Raw genomic sequence first — 22881 nt, 5'->3', positions numbered from 1 at the left:
ACCCTCTCATAACCTTCTTCTAGGGGAGCAGAGACTGTGTCTCACTCTGGAGAACTTGGCATGTCCATGCATTTTATGGACTTCCCATTGATTTCAGTGACCATGATATGCTTAATTTCTGAAGGTTAAAGAGGACTTTTCACCACTCCTGACAGTGCTGCTTTAATAGCTACATGCATTCCCCATGTAATAACAATTTTGGAGCATCTATTATTATGTCTGTATGTTGTGCCATTCCTTTATTAATTCCTGCTAGAAGTTATGAATGAATTGCTAGCAGTCTGCAGTAAGGGTACAGAGGGGAGGTAACAAGTTGGGGGGATGTCCCTGCACCGTTTGAAAATGGCAGCACTGATTGGATAGAGTGCGTCTGTGCAGGTACACCCCCCCAACTGGTTACCACCCCTCTGTACCCTTACTGCAGACTGCCAGCAATTCATTCATAACTTCTAGAAGGAATAATAAAGAAATGGCAGAACACAGAGCCATAAGAATAGATGCTCCAGAATTGTTATTACATGGGGAATGCATGAATCTATTAAAACAGGCATGTCAGGAGTGGTGACAGGTCCACATTTGCTGCTGGGTTCCCTTGCACATTATAGCTGATCGATGAGGATCCCAGCAGTGAGACAGTTTATGGTCAGCTCATCGTCAGGGGTTTTGTCCAAATTGGAAAGCCCCTTTAATGCACATAGTCAGTCCAACAATTTCCCTCCTCCAATGACCCATACTCATCAGAGAAAGGTCATGTTTTCCATTTACAAGGGAGTAGTCTGAAGCAAAATAGGTTCCTGAATTTTTTTTATTTGTCAGGTCGCAAAGGAGGTGACTGGCCTCAAGGCAGATTAGATATTTCTAGATATCTTTGGTTCTCAGTTCACACTTATATGTGGGTTTTCAGCATTCCCAGCATGCTTGGGGCTGGTGCAGTCAACATTTCGAAGGAGGAGTTCCATTGGAGAACTGGTTCTACCGGCGCTTGCTACTATACTACATCTGGGTGATTAATCACCTTGAGGTTATTGCTATGTGTGCATCCAGCTGTACATAATAATATGTGGAAATTCACTTCTCTACTAGAGATGATGTCGTCCAGACCCCATTGTCAGTAACGTATGCATCCTGCTTCATTATTATATAATGCATATTACACCCTGGGTTTTTGGTATGCAGATAAGAGTTTATAGCAGGCTATGTAGAGCTAGTGCATTCTCGAAATTCCTGAATCCAGATTATTCATAAAGAAGAACATTGCCAAACCTGAACGGTGCACAAAACCCAAAACCTCAGATTTAGGCTAGGTCTACACGACGACATGTGTCGCGCGACAATGAGTCGCGCGACACATAGGGCACAACTACACTGCAACATGTGTCGCGCGACATAAATGTCGCGCAACAATTTTTATAATGGTAGTCTATGGTGTCGCACTGCGACTGTGATGCGACAGTCGCAGAAAAATCCATCTTGAATGGGTTTTTTGCGACTGTCGTGTCGCAGTCGCAGCATGTCGCAGTGCGACACCATAGACTACCATTAAAAAAATTGTCGTGCGACAAATGTCGTCGTGTAGACCTAGCCTTAACTGCAGTTAAAGGGCTTTTAGTCACTGTATAATAAAAAAAAGTTCTGCAACTTTGTAATCTACATCGTTGTTCCTGACCATTTTCAAAACCTCTGCTTTCTGTCTGTGAATATGAATATTGTTATTTGGGCACCTGTACAGACCTCATACTTCTGCTTTGCTTGTGCAGTGCGCTCCTGAGGAGCCGGAGCAGAGGATGGGAGTGGTAGTGACTCTGATGATGATATGTCACAGTGTACTCCCTCAGGCTTTCACTCCCTGGGGTCCGTGCAGTGAAGTCGGGGCACCCTATATTCTCGTCGGCACTCCCTGTAGCTCCTGGCTCCTGTCTGATGGTAGTTTGGGGGGTGCCCTTGATGTTAAATGTCCATGTGGGTACGGCAGCACTTGAAGCAATGCAATGGCCAGCGTGTATTGTTAGGAGAGTCAGTAACCAGGCCAGATTGAACTTAAAGGGGTTGTGTCACTTCACAAATGGCATTTATCATGTAGAGAAAGTTACTACAAGGCACTTACTAATGTATTGTGATTGTCCATATTGCCTCCTTGGCTGGCTGGATTCATTTTTCTATCACATTATACACGGCTTGTTTCCATGGTGATGACCACCGTGCAATCCATCAGCAGTGGCCACGCTTGCACACTATAGGAGAAAGTGGATGGGATCGTGGGAGGTCACATAGGCTGGTGCTTCCCCCCCCCAAAATAGAATATTTGCATACAGAATGTTAATATGAGAAAACCAACGCTGATGGTAGTGTCCCTTTAATTGTGCAGTGGACTGGACTGAATGATAGAAGTACATACAGGGAAATTCCGTCAATTGCTATTTTTTTTTTTTTTTATTCAGCATGGTGCACCTACAAGACAGATCCATTGGGTTGCATGGCTGCGTTCTACATACCTAGAATTCTGGTGTACGCAGCCATATAGCCCACATTAGGCTGTAGACCTGGTAAGTCGGCAGAGGGGTTAACATACAGTAGCCTGCTTGCTCAGTCTTCCAGGACCGTTCCATTGAGCTTGTCAGTACTGATTACGGATGTGCCCGTTTTATACTGTTCCATTGTCCGTCCCATTCCTCTACCTTGTGTGACCTCGCTCACGTCTCCTGCAGCATTGGATGAAGCAGGAGATGACATTACTGTCTCTTCTCATCACCGTCGCTGCCTAAACGCTTTCATCTGGAATATAATGAAGAGCTTTTATTTCATCCAGTTTATAGGGAACGGAGATCTCATTATAAAATGTGATATCTGCCAGGGAAATCCATAACGCATGTGACATACAGTATTTATATGCATATTAAAGGGTGTTTCCCTTTAAATCCCCTTTTTTTGGTAAATATTATGTTTACTACTCTGATTACAGCTCCTAAAGGGGTTGCTAAGTGTCCCAGACCCCACCATGGGTCTATTGGCCTGAACTTATAGCATCATAGGGATCTATAATACTATGGATTTGGTTGAGTAGATCAATGGTTGGGCTGAGATACTTAAAGGGGTTCTCCCATCTCAGACATTGATGGCATATCACTAGGATATACCATCAATGTAAGATCGGTGCAGGTCCCACCTTGCTGACCACTCCTATCTCCAGAACGGGCCACCTGAGGTCAACAAGAGTGCAAACAGCCACCTCTCCATTCACCGCTATATGACAAGTGGGGAATGAAGGATGGCCCACACGTGCTTGGCCGATCTCCCTTCACATCAAGGGCTCTGGTCTGGAGATAGAAGCAGGTTCCAGAGTTGGGACCAGGCCCTATCTGACGTTGATGGTATAGCTTAGGGATATGCCTTCAATGTCTGAGATGGGACAACCCCTTTAATGATGGACCCATTGGTTGTCACACACTTTTTCTATACGCATACACCCCTTTTTGGAAACGACTGGGACAACAATCAGCTGATCTTCACAAGCCTGACCAGTGTTATCTACAGGGGAAGCTGGCGCCAGCCATGTTTGCAGAGGCTTTCCATTCTGGTAATAGAGGGGGGTCGTGAAGAAGGACACGTGGTAAGGGTTGTCCTGCTGACTGGATGGTGCATCCCCAGGCAGCCTCTTCTGACCATTAATATGCAGCAATTACAATAAATGATTATCCAGGCTAATTGCATTGCAAACCGCAAAACTGACTTTAATATAGCAAAGCAAATTGTCTTCCATTTAAAGTATAGCTGTCATATTATTTTTATTTGCTAGTTTATTAGAGCTCGGCATGTATACCTGAGTTACTCTGTCAATGATTGCCAAAAGATCTGTAATTACCTTGTAATAACAGCTTTCATTAATGTCCCCTGTCCCTTTCCACTGCTCCCTTAGACTACTTTCACACTTGCGGCAGAGTGATCTGGCAAGCAGTTCCGTCGCTGGAAGTGCCTGCTGGATCAGGCAATCTGCATGCAAACGGACAGCATTTGTAGATAGATCCGGGTTCGGATCCGTCTCACAAATGCATTGCAAGAACAGATCCATCTGTCCGTTTGTCATACAGACAAACGGATCTGTTTCTAATTTTTTTTCTCACATTTTTAAAGGTCTGCGCATGCGCAGACTGGAAGGACGGATCCGGCATTGCGGTATTTTTAATGCCGGATCCGGCACTAATACATTTCAATGTAAATTAATGCAAGTGTTCCGGAATTTTGCCTGAAAAGTCAAAAAGACTGTTCTGAAGACATCCTGAGGCATACTGAACGGATTGCTCTCCATTCAGAATGCACTAGGATAAAACTGATAAGTTCTTTCCCGGTATAGAGCCCCTAGGACGGAACTCAGTGCTAGTACTAGTGTGAAAGTACCCTTAAAAGACCGTTGCTATGACTTGCTTGTCTCCAGATAAGGGTACTTTAACACTTGCAGCAGAGGATGCGGATCCGTCTCACAAACGCATTGAAATACCAGATGCGTCTCTCCAGTGTCATCCGTAAAAACGAATTTGGTATTTATTTATTTGCATTTTTAAAGGTCTGCGCATGTGCAGACCGGAAAACCGGATCCGGCATTCCGGCAAGTGTTCAGGATTTTTGGCTGGAGAGAAAACTGGAGCATGCTGCGGTATTTGCTCCAGCTAAAAAACGTAAGAGGGACTGAACTGATACATCCTGAACGGATTGCTCTCCATTCAGAATGCATTAGGTTAAAACGGATCAGTTTTTTTCCTATATTGAGTTCCTAGGACGGAACTCGATGCCGGAAAAGAAAACACACTAGTGTGAAAGTACCCTAAGAAGTCAGGAAGGCGGAGGGGCGGTCCTCCACACTGCAGGCCTGCATTAGGCTTCAGAGTGAGGAGGCGTGTCTCTCAGTTATCCAATCTGATTGGCTGGCAGGGAGCTGCTGGCTACAGCAAGTGTGTATGGGAAGTGAGGGAAAGCAGTTTTGGCCTCAGAGAACTGGCAGAGGAGCCATCTTGAGAAGGTCCTCATATTGTAGATGTTTAAACAGCCGTAACTAAGGGGAAAAATCAAAGAAAACAGTGGTATGTGAAAAAACTAAAGATTGCTTTATGCATAATGCTGCTGCAGCAATAACATATGCTAAAATTGATTTTTTGAGGAAAACATGACAGTTACCCTATATATAATATATTCTGCTGCAGCTGTAATGGTTTCATTATCATAGTGCTGATGCCTCGGTGTGGACCTAAGACGTCTCAATGACTGTATCTTACATGCTGTTGTTCAGCATCATCCTTCCAGGTGTGGTTTATGGCTTCTAAGTGTTAGGCTAGGTCTACACGACGACATTTGTTGCGCGACAAAAAGTCGCGCGACAGATAGGGCGCAACAGTTGTCGCGCGACATTTTGTTGCACCAATGTCGCGCGACAATTTTTATAATGGCAGTCTATTGTGTCGCACTGCAACATGCGACATGTTGCGACTGCGACGCGACAGTCGCAGAAAAATCCATCTTGAATGGATTTTCTGCGACTGTCGCGTCGCAGTCGCAGCATGTCGCATGTTGCAGTGCGACACCATAGACTGCCATTATAAAAATTGTCGCGCGACATTGGTGCAACAAAATGTCGCGCGACAACTGTCGTCGTGTAGACCTAGCCTTAAGATGGCCATATGTCAGCTGAACTCATAGATTTATGGCCCTCTAATGTGTTTGGCTCTCCCCGATGGCAGATGTCAAAGGAAAGACTGATCAGGCTGCTGGATGTTAACATGCTTGATGATTTCGCTTTTAAATGGACTGTGTCATCAGAAAACGACCTATTGTTTAAATCACATTTTTATTTTAAAACATCTTTTTAAAGAATTTTTGATGATGTTATTTTTAATTTTCTATGTCAATATCTATATTTAAACAACAACCATAAAATCCTGTGATTTAAGCCTAATAATAATAGGCGCCACTTCTTGGTCTGTACAGATCACCTTACTGAAGTTATCCACTTATCTGTCATTCTAATCCTGCCTGTAATGATACCACCTCTGTGTACAGATAAGACAGGGTCCACCATTCACAATGGGTGATTGTCAGAGCTTCTCTATTCTTTCCTTGTACAATGACCTCTGCACAGGTCACAGAGCAGGCCTGTCTATTGACCATGGAGCTGCCGTAAAGCAATTTTCTTAATGCTGTGTAAATGTTGTTAAGAAAAGCTCAGGCAAGACGGCCGCTCCCATAATCACATTCAGAAAAATAAAAAATCTTTAGTAACTACTTGCATTCCCCATGTAATAATAATTCTGGAGCATCTATTCTTATGACTTCATGATGTCCCATTCATTTATTATTCCTGCTAGAAGTTATGAATATAATTACTACCGATTTGCAATAAAGGTCCAGCTGGGTGTTACCATTTGGGGTGTATCCCTGCACAGTCTGACACTATCCAATCAGTGGTGCCTGTGTCAGCTCATGTTGGGACACAGTCATTCAGTAAGATAAAAGTAGTCACCCACCAAAGCACACTTTATCTCATCCTAGTCCAGGGATAAGCAACCTTCGGCACTCCAGATGCTGCGAAACTACAACTCCCAGCATGCAAACATGCTCGCCTGTTCTCACAACTCCCATAGCAGTGAATGGGGCATTCTGGGAGTTGTAGTTTCAGAACATCTGGAGTGCCGAAGGTTGCGGATCCCTGTCCTAGTCTAATGCATGCCATATCCATACCGTAAGTAGATGACATGCCTGAGCGTGATATCTGTATTTTTTTTTATTAGATCCAGCTCCCGTACAACAGTTACCACCACCCGCTCTACGAACCCTGTATACACAGACTACATGGAGGACTCTGACAAAAGATCGACTCGGTAAGAAGATAGGACTGAGGGGGGATCATATCAGTTGGATCACTTTGGGGGCCATTTTTAAAAATCATTTTTTCAATTTATCTTTTTTTTTTTGTTTAAATTTCACTCTGTGTGCTGTCCGCATCCGTTGCTCCGTTCCGTGGCCCTGCAAAAATTATGAGGCATGTCCTATTCTTGTCCGTTTTGCAGACAAGAATAGGCATTTCTATAATGGGCAAATTGCGGAAGGCACACAGGCGGCATCCGTTTTTTTTATTGCGGCACGGTCGTGTGCATGAGCCCTAATAGTACCTTAAGGCCCCTTTCACACGGGCGAGATTTCCGCGCGGGTGCGATGCGTGAGTTGAACGCATTGCACCCGCACTGAATCCTGACCCATTCATTTCTATGGGGCTGTTCACATGAGCGGTGATTTTCACGCATCACTTATGCGTTGCGTGAAAATCGCAGCATGTTCTATATTCAGCGTTTTTCACGCAACGCAGGCCCCATAGAAATGAATGGGGTTGCGTGAAAATCGCAAGCATCCGCAAGCAAGTGCGGATGCGGTGCGATTTCCACGCATGGGTTCTTCTAGGTGACAGTCTATTCACTGTATTATTTTCCCTTATAACATGGTTATAATGGAAAATAATAGCATTCTGACTACAGAATGCTTAGTATAATAGTGCTGGAGGGGTTAAAAAAAATAAAAAAAAGTTAACTCACCTTATCCCCATGATCGCCTAGTTCCCGGTCGGTCTGTTCTTTAGCTGTGGCTAAAGGACCTGTGGTGATGTCAGATCACATGCTCCATCACCATGGTGATGGACCATGTGATTGGAGCATGTGATCTGACATCACCAAAGGTCATTCAGCCCACAGCTAAAGAACAGACCGGGATCTACACGATCATGGGGATAAGGTGAGTTAACTTTTTTATTTTTTTTAACCCTTCCAGCACTATTATACTAAGCATTCTGTAGTCAGAATGCTATTATTTTCCCTTATAACCATGTTATAAGGGAAAATAATACAATCTTCAGAACATCAATCCCAAGCCTGAACTTCTGTGAAGAAGTTCGGGTTTGGGTACCAAACATGCGCGATTTTTCTCACGCGAGTGCAAAACGCATTACAATGTTTTGCACTCGCGCGGAAAAATCGCGGGTGTTTCCGCAACGCACCCGCACATTTTTCCGCAACGCCCGTGTGAAACCAGCCTAACAGTTATCACACTGATAAGGATTTAGCTCTTATGAGTGCTTATCAGCTGTCAGGACACTACAGGTAAAGGTTACAGATCGAGCCGTCAGAGCAGCTCCCTGACGAGTCAGTGGAAAACAGAAAGACATAGTCTGCAGATACACTGAAAGTGAGGGCTGTGCAACAGAAACTGTGAAAAAAACGGAAAAAAATTTGAAACAATTGAAAATAAAATATTTTGGCCCAATATGAGTAAAATGCAATGATAAAAATTACCCCAAAGGTGTTAATAGCCTTTAAAACATGAAATTTTAATTTTCACGCAAATTTTGTCGGAGTAAAATCAGCGCAGTCTTTCAGTTTTAATTGCTGATTTTAGTTAATAATTCCATCTCGTTACTTTTAGAACTGTGTCCAGCTCCAGAGAAAAGATCACCACAATGACCTCCTCGGAGACAAGATATGAGAACTCCTTCTCTTCTGAAGCCAGCCAGAATGACCCTCAGTCACCCAGGTAACTTTCACACCTGCGTTCAGAGCGGATCCGTCTGGTGTCTGCACAGACGGATCCGCTCCTATAATGCAAACGATGGGATCCGTTCAGAACGGATCCGTCTACATTATATTTCAGAAAAAAATCTTAGTCTAATTGTTAGTCAGACGGATCCGTCCAGACTTTACATTGAAAGTCAATGGGGCGCGGATCCGTTTGAAATTGCACCATATTGTGTCAACGTCAAACGGATCCGTCCCCATTGACTTACATTGTAGGTCTGGACGGATCCGTTTGGCTCCGCACAGCCAGGCGGACACGAAAACGCTGCAAGCAGCCTTCGGGTGTCCGCCTGCTGAGCAGAACGGAGGTCAAACGGTGCCAGACTGATGCATTCTGAGCGGATCCGCATCCATTCAGAATGCATTAGGGCTGGACGGATGCGTTCAGGGCCGCTTGTGAGAGCCTTCAAACGGAACTCACAAGCGGAACCCCGAACGCTAGTGTGAAAGTAGCCTAATGGTTTACTTCGCTTTACACTCAGTTGATGTACACCTACAGAAAAACATAACGCAGTGCTACGCCAATACAAAAGTATACAATCTTTATTAGTTCAAATAAATATTAAAATAGTAAATAGCGGTGGTGAACATACACAGAGAGATAGAACACACTGTCAGCAAGTAAATGACATAAACTACTGGGATGACTATGGCATTAAATATACCCTGAAACTGATGTGTCTCATATAACATAGTAAAGGGCATAGTGCAAAAGATAATAATAACCAGAATATTACATGAGATCAGGAGAAAGTAACATAGTGGCAAAATAATCAAGTACTCCAGTGTAAGGTAACATAAAATGAATACCGACCAGTGTGATCATATGTTACCTGATTATTTTGCCACTATGTTACTTTCTCCTGATCTCATGTAATATTTTGGTTATTATTATCTTTTGCACTATGCACTTTACTATGTTATATGAGAGCATGTGTGACCACCTCACTGAGGTGGACAGAGAAATGTGGAAAAGAACGAACAGCAGGTGGTGCTATACAGATAGATCTATTGAATAATCATTTTTAATGACATGCAATTACAAAAGTATTCAGATCCAGGTTCTGGTTTGAAAAACTTAGAATTTTGTTTTTTTGTTTAGTTTTTTTTTGGTGGGACAACCACTTAAAAAAAAAAACATGAATCCATAAGTTTTATGTTCTCCACAATGGGGCCATTGTAAAATATAACTAATCACGCAGAAAAGCATACAGCTATGTCAACAACAAAAAAGCTACGTCTTTTATAATGTGATGATGAAAAAATAAAAGCTTTGTCATTTATTGTACAATTGAACTTTATCATGATATTTATGTTCTTTTATTTTTCAGCAATAAAGGAGTACTATTTGTAAAGGAGTATGTGAACTCAAGAGAGAGTCTGAAATCTCCAACTGCCTCCGGGTAATTTTCATGTGACGCTATGGGAGTTATATGCCTATATTACATATATATGAACTGTATGTAGTAGTTTCTGAGTTCACCATAAAAAGAAATATTCCACGGCGCTCACCATCCAGAGTAAAAGTCATAACCTCATTGTACATATACGGGTCATGAGTGATAGACACAGAGATCGGCCTAGTTCCTGAGTTTCCCTATGAATTTCTAGCTTGTGAAATGATGTTGCCTGTAGCCAGGGCTGGCTTTAATCCAGCGGGTGGCCATGGGCCAAGATCAGTAGCTGAAAGGACAAGGCTAAGGCCTCTTTCACACTTGCGTTGTCCGGATCCGGCGTGTACTCCACTTGCCGGAATTACACGCCGGATCCAGAAAAACGCAAGTGTACTGAAAGCATTTGAAGACGGATCCGTCTTCAAAATGCTTTCAGTGTTACTATGGCAGCCAGGACGCTATTAAAGTCCTGGTTGCCATAGTAGTAGCGGGGAGCGGTATACTTACAGTCCGCGCGGCTCCCGGGGCGCTCCAGAATGACGTCAGAGTGCCCCATGCGCATGGATGACGTGCCATGCGATCACGTGATCCATGCGCTTGGGGCGCCCTGACGTCACTCTGGAGCGCCCCGGGAGCCGCACGGACGGTAAGTATGCTGCTCCCCCGCTCCCCACTACACTTTACCATGGCTGCCAGGACTTTAGCGTCCCGGCAGCCATGGTCACCACTCTAAAAAAGCTAAACGTCGGATCCGGCAATGCGCCGAAACGACGTTTAGCTTAAGGCCGGATCCGGATCAATGCCTTTCAATGGGCATTAATTCCGGATCCGGCCTTGCGGCAAGTCTTCAGGATTTTTGGCCGGAGCAAAAAGCGCAGCATGCTGCAGTATTTTCTCCGGCCAAAAAACGTTCCTGAACTGAAGACATCCTGATGCATCCTGAACGGATTTCACTCCATTCAGAATGCATTAGGATAATCCTTATCAGGATTCTTCCGGCATAGAGCCCCGACGACGGAACTCTATGCCGGAAGACAAGAATGCAGGTGTGAAAGAGCCCTAAGCTAGACACAAAAGTTGATCTTGCCCTCACCCTATAGAAAGTGGCCATGTAGAGCAGTGTCCCATTTGGATCAGCAATTGTTGAACATGGTTCCCTTCCAATACATTTAGACCAAAATATGTCAACCCATAACTCCTTTGAAACAGGACTTTTATTGTTTGAGGCTTCATGAGATCTTCAGACCTTCTCATCAGGAATTCAATGAGTGGTTTAGTGGGCTTACACACCCTCTAGTCAAAGAGGTTTTCTGGGAATATTCTGGGGTTTTCCGGGCAAAGATCAGTAGCTGAAATGACAAGGCTAAGCTAGACATAGACATCAGAAAGTTGTTAACTGCTGAACTAGGGATCTATAATGCTATGGATTTGGGTGAGTAGATCAATGGTTGGGCTGAGATACTTAAAGGAGTTGTCCCATCTCAGACATTGATGGCATATCACTAGGATATACCATCAATGTAAGAGCGGTGCCGGTCCCCTATCAGGATGTGCCAATGTCCCTGGATTAACATTCCATTCTGCTGATTAATTGTGGTCTGGCGTTGGAACTTCAATCATACATTGATGACCTGCTCTAAGGATGGGTCATTAGAGTATACTTCTGGACAATTCCTTGAATCTGCGATGGCGGCAGGTATGTTCTACCAGTCTAGTGTTAATCATACATGTTTTCTTCCCTGACAGAAACTTTCCAGATTTCTCCAATGATTTTGACAGGGTATCCTACAGCAGTAGCTCCAGTTATCTGTATAGCAGTGCACCACAAAGGTAAGCAGAGTTCTAGAAGTATAGAAAGACAGATATATAGATATGTAGATATCATCCATTACTTTCCACATAAACACATGAATACTTTATGGGATATTTTCATTATCCTAATGTTACCAGGAATGGTTAAACTAATCTTAGATATATGCAAATATTTCTAATATGTGCTGTTTCTTCATGACCCAGATTTCAGTTTTATGCACTGAAATATTAATGTGTCAGTCATACTAAGCATAAAAACAACAAAAAATGAGAAGTCAGCTTCTCCGTATGAGTAGACAACGATTTCAATTTTTTTTTTTTGCCTTTGATGGATATACTGAGGATCAGTATTGAAGACTGGTTCACAGATGATGCTGCTGATAAAGAAGACCAGTCACAGAGGGGCTGAGCTAGAGATACACTTATTTGTATGCAAGGGGTATTCCTATCTCAGACATTGGTGGCATATCGCTAGGATATGCCATCAATGTCAGATAGGTTCAGGTCCCACCTCTGGGACCACTCCTATCTCCAGAACGGGGCCCCTCAGTGAAAGAGAGCACATAGTGTAAGTGCTACCACCCTCCATTCACTGCTGTGGGAGTTCTAGTAATCGGAGGCCCCATTCTGGAGATAGTAGACCTCTGGGACCTGCACCTATCCTAGCAATATGCCATCAGTGTCTCAGATAAGAATACAATTTTAATGGTAAATCTGCAGATAAATGGAAAATCCAGTTCTTGGTGTTTGTCCTCTCCAATTGTTACTTTCTGAGATTCCTTGTGTAGACCAGTTGGTCTTCCCATCAGATCCCTCAGGTACCATAAAGACTCAGACCTGTTTCTCTTGTCTGTAAACACATTTTATATAGGCTTTGTAGATAAGTCTAGACCTGTAAAGCCTGTATGTCCTTATGCAAAGAAAGACATTGAGATTCAAAGACCCAGACCTGAAAGACAGGCTAATGGAAAAAATGGGAATACCAGTAGTAAAATGGGATTCCCACCAAAGAATACTGAGGAACAGATTAAGATTTGAAGACAGGAGAAGATTTAGGTTTAACTAAAACTTAATGTTATGCTTTTTCTGGAGGTTATACTGGTGATAGTTCAGTGACCTAATGTCCAGAGGACGCCTCAAAATTCACATATTTGTGATTGTAAAATATTTAGGCATCATTCCTTTTCTTTTTGTTAGATCTGATGAAAGCCCCTGCACTTACTGTGGTCGGGAAATCAAAGACGGTCCAAAGATCATTCTAGAGCACCTTAATATCTACTGCCATGAAAATTGCTTCAAGGTAATGCCACTGTATAATTTTTCTAAGAAAAATGGATGTATGGGCAAAAACACATCCCATACAAATTTTGAATTTATAGAGGATTTGTAGGATAAATTTTTTTTTTGTACCTCTGTAGATCCAAAATTCTGTGCTGATTTTGAAGTTGAATTATTCAACATAATTTTGTAGAAGTCTAAGCACCGTTTCTCCGACATAGGAGCTTCAGTGTAATAAATAAGGGGTATGCAGTATGTTTTAAGCTCCCTCTAGTGGCGACTAATGGTCAGCAGAATAGTAGCTTTTAACACTGGGGGAGATTTCTAACCAGAAGGCACCAGAATTGAATAAGAAATTAACTCAGAATTTTGGACCTAAAGCAACATGGTGCTAAAGGGTGGACATTCATTTGAAGGTTTTTGCACAATGGCAAGTGCAAGAGTTGCTGCTACTTGCCTATTATGACACAAGGGCCAGTCACAATCTTTGAAAGGTATGTTCAGTAGCAGTGGCCAAACACTGTTCACATTGATTGGGGTCCTGCCATGAAAACAGCACCAGGTCAGAGATAATCTGACCCCCCTTTTTGTCTTCCATATTCAGCTTCAGGTGCAGATGAATGTGCATGATCCAATACCTACCCATGTCATGTTTTACTTTGCAGTGTGGGATTTGCCACAAGCCTATGGGAGATTTGGTGGACAGCCTGTTCATTCACCGTGATGTGGTCCACTGCGAGAGTTGCTACGAGAAGCTCTTCTAGTAAGTACTATGTAAGGATAGGATGCTACAGGATTTACATTGTGGCCCAGGAACTTTAAAGGGGTTGTCCACGTTCAGGGGCCTTTCAGTCTCACGCCCCCTACCCCAGTCAACAGACCTGTGGATAGAGGCAAACTTACCTATTCCCTATCACTGGGTTCCAGTTCCTTCGGTCCCCTGATGCTGAAGTCCCGCATGTCAACATCCGGTTTAATGGAAGTCATGTGCAGCCAATGACTGGCAGCAGTGGCAATGTATCCTACCTTCATCACGTCAATGGGTCACATGACAAATGGTGGACAAGTTACTCCCACCAAACTGGATGTTAAGACTGCAGTATATCAGTGGCAGTGGGGTACCGTAGGAGCCAGAACCCAGCAGCGGGGAACAGGTAAGTATGCTTCCTTTCACGGGTCTGTCGATGGGGAGGGCGGAGGTCAGGCCACAAGGCCCCTAAATGTGGATAACCCATTTATGTTAAAGATGTTAATATATAGGGTGGAAATAATCTCATTTGGACAAAATCTGATCCTCATGCGTCTAGATACTAAAACCCCTGCACTCGCCTGTTATAGCTGGACAGCAATAAATGAATGGCTGTCCATGTAATACAGGAAGAGCTGATACTCTTCGTTCTTCATACAAGTCACTAGTGGTGGATCCCCACCCATGATGTCCTAATAGTGCATCTTAGTGAGACAATCCCTAGTGCATCCAAAAGCCTTTATTTTTTTAAGGAAAGAATGTTTTTCTTCCTTATTATTTGACGGCAGAGTTTAGAAAACCACCGGCCTTTAAATTTAAAGTGGTTTGAGTACAATGATGAAATATATTTGCTTCTCTAGATAGGTGGCCCAAGGCTAAAACGATCGTATTCAGATAGCGTGTTATAATATTGTAAAATTTTCTACACGTATATAGAGATTATGCCGGACGAACAAGTAAGGAAAATTGATGAAAGTGGCAGATTTCAGGCAGTCATGCATACAAATTGTTAACTGACTGTAGATTCCCCGCCGAGCAGAGGCAGCGAAGCGTGGTCAGATGTCCTGCATTATTCATGCCAAGCTGCAAACCACAACTCTGCAATCTAATGGTTTTAGTGTAGACTGGATGTATAGATAGATAGATATAGATATTGGATAGAGTTTTGTATGGGTGCAAGGCAGGAGATGTAGGACATATTTCTGTGATATGACCCATTTTATGTAATTTATTTAATTCTTTTTGTTTCAGATCAAGCTAAAGAAGAAGATGAAGTCACTTCAACAGTTTATTAAAGTTACAGATCTTTTCATTGCTTAGCGATGACCTGATTACTACATATAAAGTATTTTACTACTTCTATTCCACATCTTCAGGATATAAATTAGACCCTCGGAGTAACCGCATCCTTATCTGCATCCTGTGAGGTCTTTATAACTCTGTGTATTGGTGTATTGTGTTTTTTGTTTTTTTTTCCTTTTTGTTTTTTGTAAATCATCCATTCATGTTTAAAGGACCAATCTAGGACTATGATCTTCTGATAAAGCATAAATACATGTGAGAAGATCACATTGGTCAGGTCTGGGCCACCACCGATTTCCAGATGTAAAGGGATCCATAGATTCCTCAAACCCTTTGACACTGCTTAGAGTTTTCTGCTGCAGAAAATACAGCCTAACATTCTAATCAATGGTGGGCGTCCTTCCAAATCTGTGCCACCTTATTCGTAGCGGAAATCTCGGAGCAACACCAAAGGGGGCTGAGTGGTCTTTAGACATGTCTCTATGACGTATCTAAAGATCAGTATGACTGGATCTCCTCTTTTGATGGCAATTGACATGTACAATTTCTGATTTTCTTGTAGTATATCTGTTCCATAGCTGCACTGCCTACAGATAACATGAAGAATTCCATAACCGCACACATCATAATTATTATTATAACTAAATCTTCCAAATATAATCTTTCCACATTACAGCATGACTTTCAGAGTTTATGTTACCAAGGGTTATATACAATATAAACTAATGGAAACAACTGACTAATGAGCCGGTGGAATATCAGACATATGTAGTGCCCTGGCTACAGGGGTGCACCTAGCCTTTCTGCTGCCTTAGGCAAAAACTGAAACGGCGCCACCTCCCCCCCCCCCCCCCCCCATGCCAATTTCTTAACCTAATCCCTTTGCCACAATGAAAGCACTCATTGCCCATGGCCCTTCTGCTGCCCCCCTCTTGCCCCTACCAGGCCTCACCTGGCCTCATTGGTAGCGCACCCCTGTCTGGCTGACTGTACGGCTTTATATATCCAGGCCTGCATCCAGCTGGAGAACATGACATACATATACTCACTGAATGTATGAAGGAACTGCAATGGCTGCTATTAGCGGTTGTCACCCAGGATCTGACAGATTAGAAAAACGTAGGGGGTCATTTACTAATCTGAAATACGCCTAAATTAGTTGCGCTGCTATCTGCGACTTCGCTACACTCATTCCCGGTCTAAAGTTGTGGGCATAGCGTGGGTGGGGAAGGGGATGGTCCGGCAGTCCCGTCTCATTCATCATTTTCTATGCCTGTATTAGGCGTAGAAAATGGTCTAAATAAAAGACAGCTCTGAAGCCGTCTTACATTTAGAACTAGCCCTGAATGCGCCGAAGTTATAGAGAGGCCGACGCCTCTTCATAACTTCGGCAGATCCACCGCCAGCTATGAGCCTTTATTAAGACTGGCGTTAATAAATGTGCCCCATAGTTGCCAACAGTACCGAAATTGTAGGGACTGTCCCTGATTTTCAAAGTCCCTGCAGATTTTGGCTGTCCCAGGTCAAAATGGGTGGGGCTTCCAAATAGGTGGTCCCACTCTTTGTGGGCATTCCAGGGGTGTCCCTAATTTGCCAAACGCAATAATGGTAAAATATGGAACAATACGTAATAACTAAAGAATATGAATCAAAGACTCTAAGGGGGAGATTTATCAAGACTGGCGCTTTCTGTGAATGTTTTGATATCCCCTGCTCTGCCGGGGGATGCGCCTAATTTATGACGAGATGCACGCCTCATCATAAATTAAGTGCATCTTCCAAAAGTCTGCGCTCCTAAGATTTCTGGCTTCATTTGCAGCAGAATGAAGATAAATTTTGTCAGAGCCACTTGCCACATTGCCAACGTATGCCACCATATTATTATGGGACTGAGGCATCATGGGAAGTCGGCACTACAGGGTCGCCACTACGTATGTCCCAATATTGTGTTCCAGGTCTTACAGAAGAGAATGCCTCCGTAACACAGCAGCCAATGAAGCACATCAAAATCCTTTCTCTTTTGGATTCATATGGGATCCAACCAAAAGAAGACCTATGAACTCGAAGGAAATATGTGGGTCTCTTTACTACAGTCCTGCATATTTCGGAGGTTGCATGGTGCCAAATTAAGTTCCTAATGAGCTCTCAATGTTAAGTTCATGTATCTAATGATAGATTGTACTTGCCAACTTTTCACAGGTGGAAACCGGGAAGCAGTACGCAAAGCGTACTGTTGAAATTGTTGGGGGGCAGTGCCACACCTTTTTCAGGGCACGCCCTTTTTTCATGACACATCCCTTCCCCTATATGCACATTTTGGGCACTGGGGCTGAGATTGAAGATGCAGCATCCCGCCACCAGATACAGTTGAATTTCGCAGAGTGCTGCTTTCCAGGAGAAAGCAACCCTCCAGGTCGCAATCAGAAAATTTGCCAGCTCTTCCGTTAGATCTATATATATTTTATTTTATTCACATGGAAAACATGACCGGCAGTATTCCACAATCTGATTGTGATGATTTTATTTGTTTTTTTTTATGAAATAAAGAACAAAATACCTTCTCTCTAGGAATTCAGTAACTAAGGACTCAAAACTGCCTCAGAGATAAGTAGGCCGTGTTGCCCATAGCAACCAACCAGTCACAGTTTATAAAATGAAGGTTGCTATGGTCCTGTTTTTCACTGAGCAGTCCCTTTATGGTCTAGTAAAAGGCATATAACATGTACTCATCCATCCAAGCAAAGATGGGGTTCTATATAAAGTTTTAACTAATAGTATCTAATAATTGGTGCACATCCTTTCATGTTAACTACATTCTTGGGGTCATGGAATATAGTATAATGAAGCAAATGGGAAAATGAATACAGGAGCCATGTTTCTATAGGTATGGGTGCGATACTCATGCAGGATGCCTGTGTATGACAAACATTAAAGTGTTATTTTAATCACTTTTGGTCCGTTTCTTATTTTACTCCTCTTTAATAGACCATCTTGAGTCAGGATTACATTTTGCATTACAGGAAACCTTAGTCAAGATGGTTGGGCAGCTAAAATATATGGAGAGAATTGAGGAACCTACACATTACACCTACAGGAGACATTAGGATGGAGTTGGTCTCCACTTTGTGCTAAATCAGCTTCCAATCTTCTCTGAAGGCTTTCTACAAGATTTTGAAGAGTGCCTGTGAGAATCTTTGCCCATTCATCCAGAAGAACATTTGTGAGGTCGGACACTGATGTTGGAGGAGAGGGCCTGGCTCACAGTCTTCATTCCAGTTCATCCCAAAGGTGATGGATGGGATTGAGATAAGGGCTTGGTGCGGCCAGTCATGTTCTTCCTCATCAAAATCACTTAACCATGTCTTTATGGACCTTAGTTTGTGCATTGGGGTAAAGTCAAGCTGGAATAGAAAGAACTTTCCTCAAACTGTTCCCACAAAGTTGGAAGCATACAGTTGTCAAAATCTGGCTTCACTGGAACAAAGGGGTTGAGGCTAACCAATGAAAAACACCCCCATAGCGTTATCCCTTCACCAAATCTTACAGTTGACACAATATATCCAGGCGCATAATGTTCTCCTGGCATTCACCAAACCTAGACTTCCAGATAGAGAAGCGCGATTCATCACTCAACAGAAGATTTTTCCACTGCTCCAGAGTCCAGTGGCGATATGCTTTACACCACTCTATTCGACGCTTGGCATTGTGCTCGGTGATGTGGTGAAGACTTGCATGCAACTGGCCGGCCATGGAAACCGATGCCATGAAGCTTTCAGTTCCAGTTTTTGTGCTGATGTTAATGCTAGAGAAGGTCTGGACTCTGCAGTGATGGAGTCAGCAGAGCGTTGGTGACTTATATGCACTATGCGCCTTGGCAGTTGGCACTTGGGAACCCCGCTCTGTAATGTTACGTGGTCTCTACTTTGTGGCTGAGTTGCTGTGGTTCCTAAACGCTTCAACATTACAATAATACCACTCACAGTTGATATCCAGGAGAGAGAAAAATGTCATGAACTGACTTGTGGCAGAGGTGACATCCTATTACAGGACCATGCTGGAATTCAGTCAGCTCTTTAGAATGACCCACTTATCCGCAAATGTTTGTAAAGGCAGACTGCATGGCTAGGTGCTGGATTTTACACACCTGTGGCAATGGGACTGAATAATACACTTGAAATCAATGATTAACACGTGTGTCCCAATACTTTTCTTGAAATAGTTTACATTGAGCACTGGATGTTTCTTCACATGTGTTGTCCAGTCTGAGCCACCAAATCATAGTATGACAGGACCATCCCCCAGGAAAGTGTTAATAACTCATAGAGACTTATGGACACAACCTACCATGTGTATAAACCATAAGGAACAATCTATGGTCCTTTAGGTCTGAGCTTTATATTGGAATGGACATAAATCTTATTTTAAGGTTATGTAATGACCGGCGTCACGCACAGAGAGGAACACAGGGAAAGCCCTGCCCAAGGGAGAGGGAAAGGTGGTGACCCCTAACTCTCCTTGCGGCTGGCACCTGACTGCCCTGACGTCCCTAGACGGGTTCCTCACCCGTGCGGCGATCACGTGCCTAAACCCTGGCTTTCCCTGAAATGAACCCTAGATAATGAACGGGCCGGTGGGATCGCTAGTCCTCACCACTGCACTAAGAGGGAAACACCAGGGAGAGGACAGACAAATACAGACAAACACAAACACCCAGGTGGACGACAACAACTGTCCACAAAGGTCCAACAGGGATCCGGAGGGTAGCGTTCTACAGCAACAATCAGAGAACGCAGCAACACAGCTCCAGTGGGTCAGAATAGATGTCCAGGCAGGAAGCTCTTGTAAGCTTTGGGGTCTTTAAGCTCCGCGAGACAAGTGCGAAAAACCGTGTCAGTAAAGCAAAGGGTCTTTATTGGTGACCAAACAAAACAAAATAAAGCTTTTCTTCAGCATCCAAACCGTCACAACAAAAGTCCTGCTTGTTTCCAGCATAAATTAGGAAACAGTCTTTCTTCAGAAAACAACCAAAAGAAAGGCACATACGTTTTTAGTAGAGGTCCTTCAGACCTTCCCTGCAGACACAGCTTCCCTTCCAAACTACTCAAAAGTCCTAACAGACTTCCATCTTATCCTCACAGGTGCACTCTCCCAACCCACACCCTCCAGCATCACTTCCTGCTTTAATGGGTGGTTGTCTGTGAGATCTTAACCCCTTGTGCGCTGGCTTCCAGGGTTTAGGAGTGGAGGCTTCATCCCACCCAAATAACACTTTGGAGCCTCCAAAATTCCAGGCCCCAAACTCCTTTACTAAGATAGAGAAGACTGCGAGCCAGTCCTCTCTGAATTAGCGCCTGCCTGGAACTTTTCACCCACTTTTGGGTGACCCCCTGAACCTTCTACCTCTATTTAAATGGACCATAGTCCAAACAGTGGTGCCGTATAGCACCCGTCCAGGACCCACCCCCGGTGTCCTGTACATATCCCCCCCCCCCCTCTGCCTCAACGCGGAGGTGTTGGAGGCAACAGTAGACACCATACAATGGAATCGGGAGAGGGCATCAGCATTCTGATGCTGTCTCCCGGGTCTGTGCTCTACCATGAAATTGAACTCCTGGAGAGAAAGGAACCACCTTGTTACCCTGGCATTGGTGTGTTTATTCTGTCTCATCCAGGTAAGCGGAGCATGGTCTGACACCAAGCGGAACTTTCTGCCCAGGAGGAAATATCGCAGGGAGTCTAGAGCCCACTTGATGGCCAGACACTCCCGCTCTACCACCGCATAGTTTCTTTCAGCTGCCGTCAGCTTCCTACTAAGAAAGACCACAGGGTGCTCCTCCCCATTGATTTCCTGAGACAGGACCGCTCCTAACCCTTCGCTTGAAGCATCTGTCTGTACTACAAAATCTTTTGAAAAATCTGGAGCTACAAGCACCGGATCTTGGCACAAAGCTGTCTTAAGCATTTGAAAAGCCGTCTCGGCCTCGGCGTTCCACTTTATCATCACTGACTTTCTGCCTCTGGTCAGGTCGGTCAGTGGTGCAGCAACAGTGGCAAAGTTGGGGACAAACCTCCTATAATAGCCAACTATGCCCAAAAACGCTCTGACCTGCTTCTTGGTTAGGGGACGGGGCCAGTCCTGTATGGCCTCCACCTTACTCATTTGGGGCTTCACCAGCCCTCTACCCACAATATACCCTAGGTATTTTACTTCCTCCATCCCAATGGCACACTTCTCGGGGTTGATGGTGAACCCTGCTCTTCTTAAGGAGTCTACGACTGCCTGAACCCGGGGAAGGTGGGACTCCCAATCAGTGCTGAAGATGACTATGTCATCTAGGTAGACAGAAGCGTACCGTTGGTGTGGACGCAGAGTTTTGTCCATGGCCCTTTGGAACGTGGCCGGGGCTGAGTGTAGACCAAATGGCATCCTCTTATATTGGAAGTGGCCTTCTGGGGTAGAGAAGGCTGTCTTCTCCCTGGCTTCCTTAGTCAGGGGAATCTGCCAGTACCCTTTTGTGAGGTCTAGCGTGGTAATGTACCTGGCAGGCCCCAACCTTTCAATTAGCTCATCTACTCGTGGCATGGGATATGCGTCGAACTTGGAGACTTCATTAAGCTTTCTGAAGTCGTTGCAGAAGTGGAGGGCGCCGTTGGGCTTGGGTACCAACACAATTGGACTTGACCATTCGCTCTGCGACTCCTCAATGACTCCAAGCTCGAACATTCTTCTAACCTCTTCGGACACTGCCACCCTATGAGCTTCTGGGATACGGTAAGGCTTTAACCTGACTTTTACCTTGGGCTAGGTCACAATGTCATGCTCGATGACGTTGGTGCGACCGGGCAACTCTGAAAACATATCTCTATTTTTTTGTAGAAACTCTTTTGTTTGCTGGGTTTGAGGTCTAGTCAGGGTAGAAGCAACCTGCACCAAGTCGATCCCTGCATGGTCCCCTGACTGTACCCCTACTACCGCTGACACTTGTTCTCTGTCTCTCCAGGGTTTCAACAAATTGATGTGATAGATCTGGTATGGTTTTCTTTTCCCTGGCTGGTGTACCTTGTAGTCCACCTCACCGAATTTCTCTACTACCTCAAATGGGCCCTGCCATTTGGCCAAGAATTTGCTCTCTACCGTGGGTATTAGAACAGCCACCCGGTCTCCTACTTGGAACTGTCTAATTTTAGCCGACCTGTTATACACTCTTCTTTGGGCATCCTGGGCCTTCTGCATGTGCTCCTTCACCAGTGGCATCACCTTAGCCACCCTTTCTCGCATTTGAGAGATATGTTCTACCACCGTTTTGTGTGGTGAGGACTCACTTTCCCATGTCTCTTTTACCAGATCGAGTAACCCCCGGGGCCTTCGTCCATACACTAATTCAAATGGCGAAAAACCTGTGGATGCTTGTGGGACCTCCCGGATAGCAAATAACAGGGCAGGGAGTAACATATCCCAATCCTTCCCATCTTTCTGGACTACTCTTCTCAACATGGATTTTAGGGTTTTATTGAATCTTTCGACTAGGCCATCGGTCTGTGGGTGGTAGACCGACGTCCGCAACTGCTTAATTTGGAACAATTTGCATAAGTCCGCCATTACCTTTGACATAAAAGGGGTACCCTGGTCTGTCAGGATCTCTTTGGGGAACCCAGTTCGTGAGAACATTTGAAACAACTCCCTGGCGATGGCCTTAGAGGAGGCTTTCCTCAAAGGGACAGCTTCTGGATACCTAGTTGCGTA

The 22881-nt window shown here is 44.1% G+C and overlaps 1 protein-coding gene across 3 annotated transcripts in view; it reads left to right on the top strand.

Moving 5' to 3' along the window:
* Positions 1 to 15279, top strand: part of LOC122946462 (zinc finger protein 185-like) — a 131178-nt gene extending 115899 nt beyond the window's left edge. For all 3 annotated transcript variants that reach the window (XM_044306123.1, XM_044306122.1, XM_044306121.1), the window contains 7 exons: positions 6774 to 6863; positions 8455 to 8562; positions 9935 to 10006; positions 11744 to 11827; positions 13007 to 13109; positions 13753 to 13850; positions 15087 to 15279. In XM_044306123.1, coding sequence (XP_044162058.1) covers positions 6774 to 6863; positions 8455 to 8562; positions 9935 to 10006; positions 11744 to 11827; positions 13007 to 13109; positions 13753 to 13850; position 15087 — 556 coding nt within the window. In that variant the 3' untranslated portion in view covers positions 15088 to 15279. The remainder of the gene's footprint in view (positions 1 to 6773; positions 6864 to 8454; positions 8563 to 9934; positions 10007 to 11743; positions 11828 to 13006; positions 13110 to 13752; positions 13851 to 15086) is intronic.
* The last annotated feature ends 7602 nt before the right edge of the window (positions 15280 to 22881 follow it).

The sequence above is a fragment of the Bufo gargarizans genome, chromosome 9 (assembly GCF_014858855.1).
Source record: "Bufo gargarizans isolate SCDJY-AF-19 chromosome 9, ASM1485885v1, whole genome shotgun sequence".
Taxonomy (NCBI): domain Eukaryota; kingdom Metazoa; phylum Chordata; class Amphibia; order Anura; family Bufonidae; genus Bufo; species Bufo gargarizans.
Note: the sequence above shows the minus strand (reverse complement) of the source record. Positions and strands in the feature narration are given on the sequence as shown.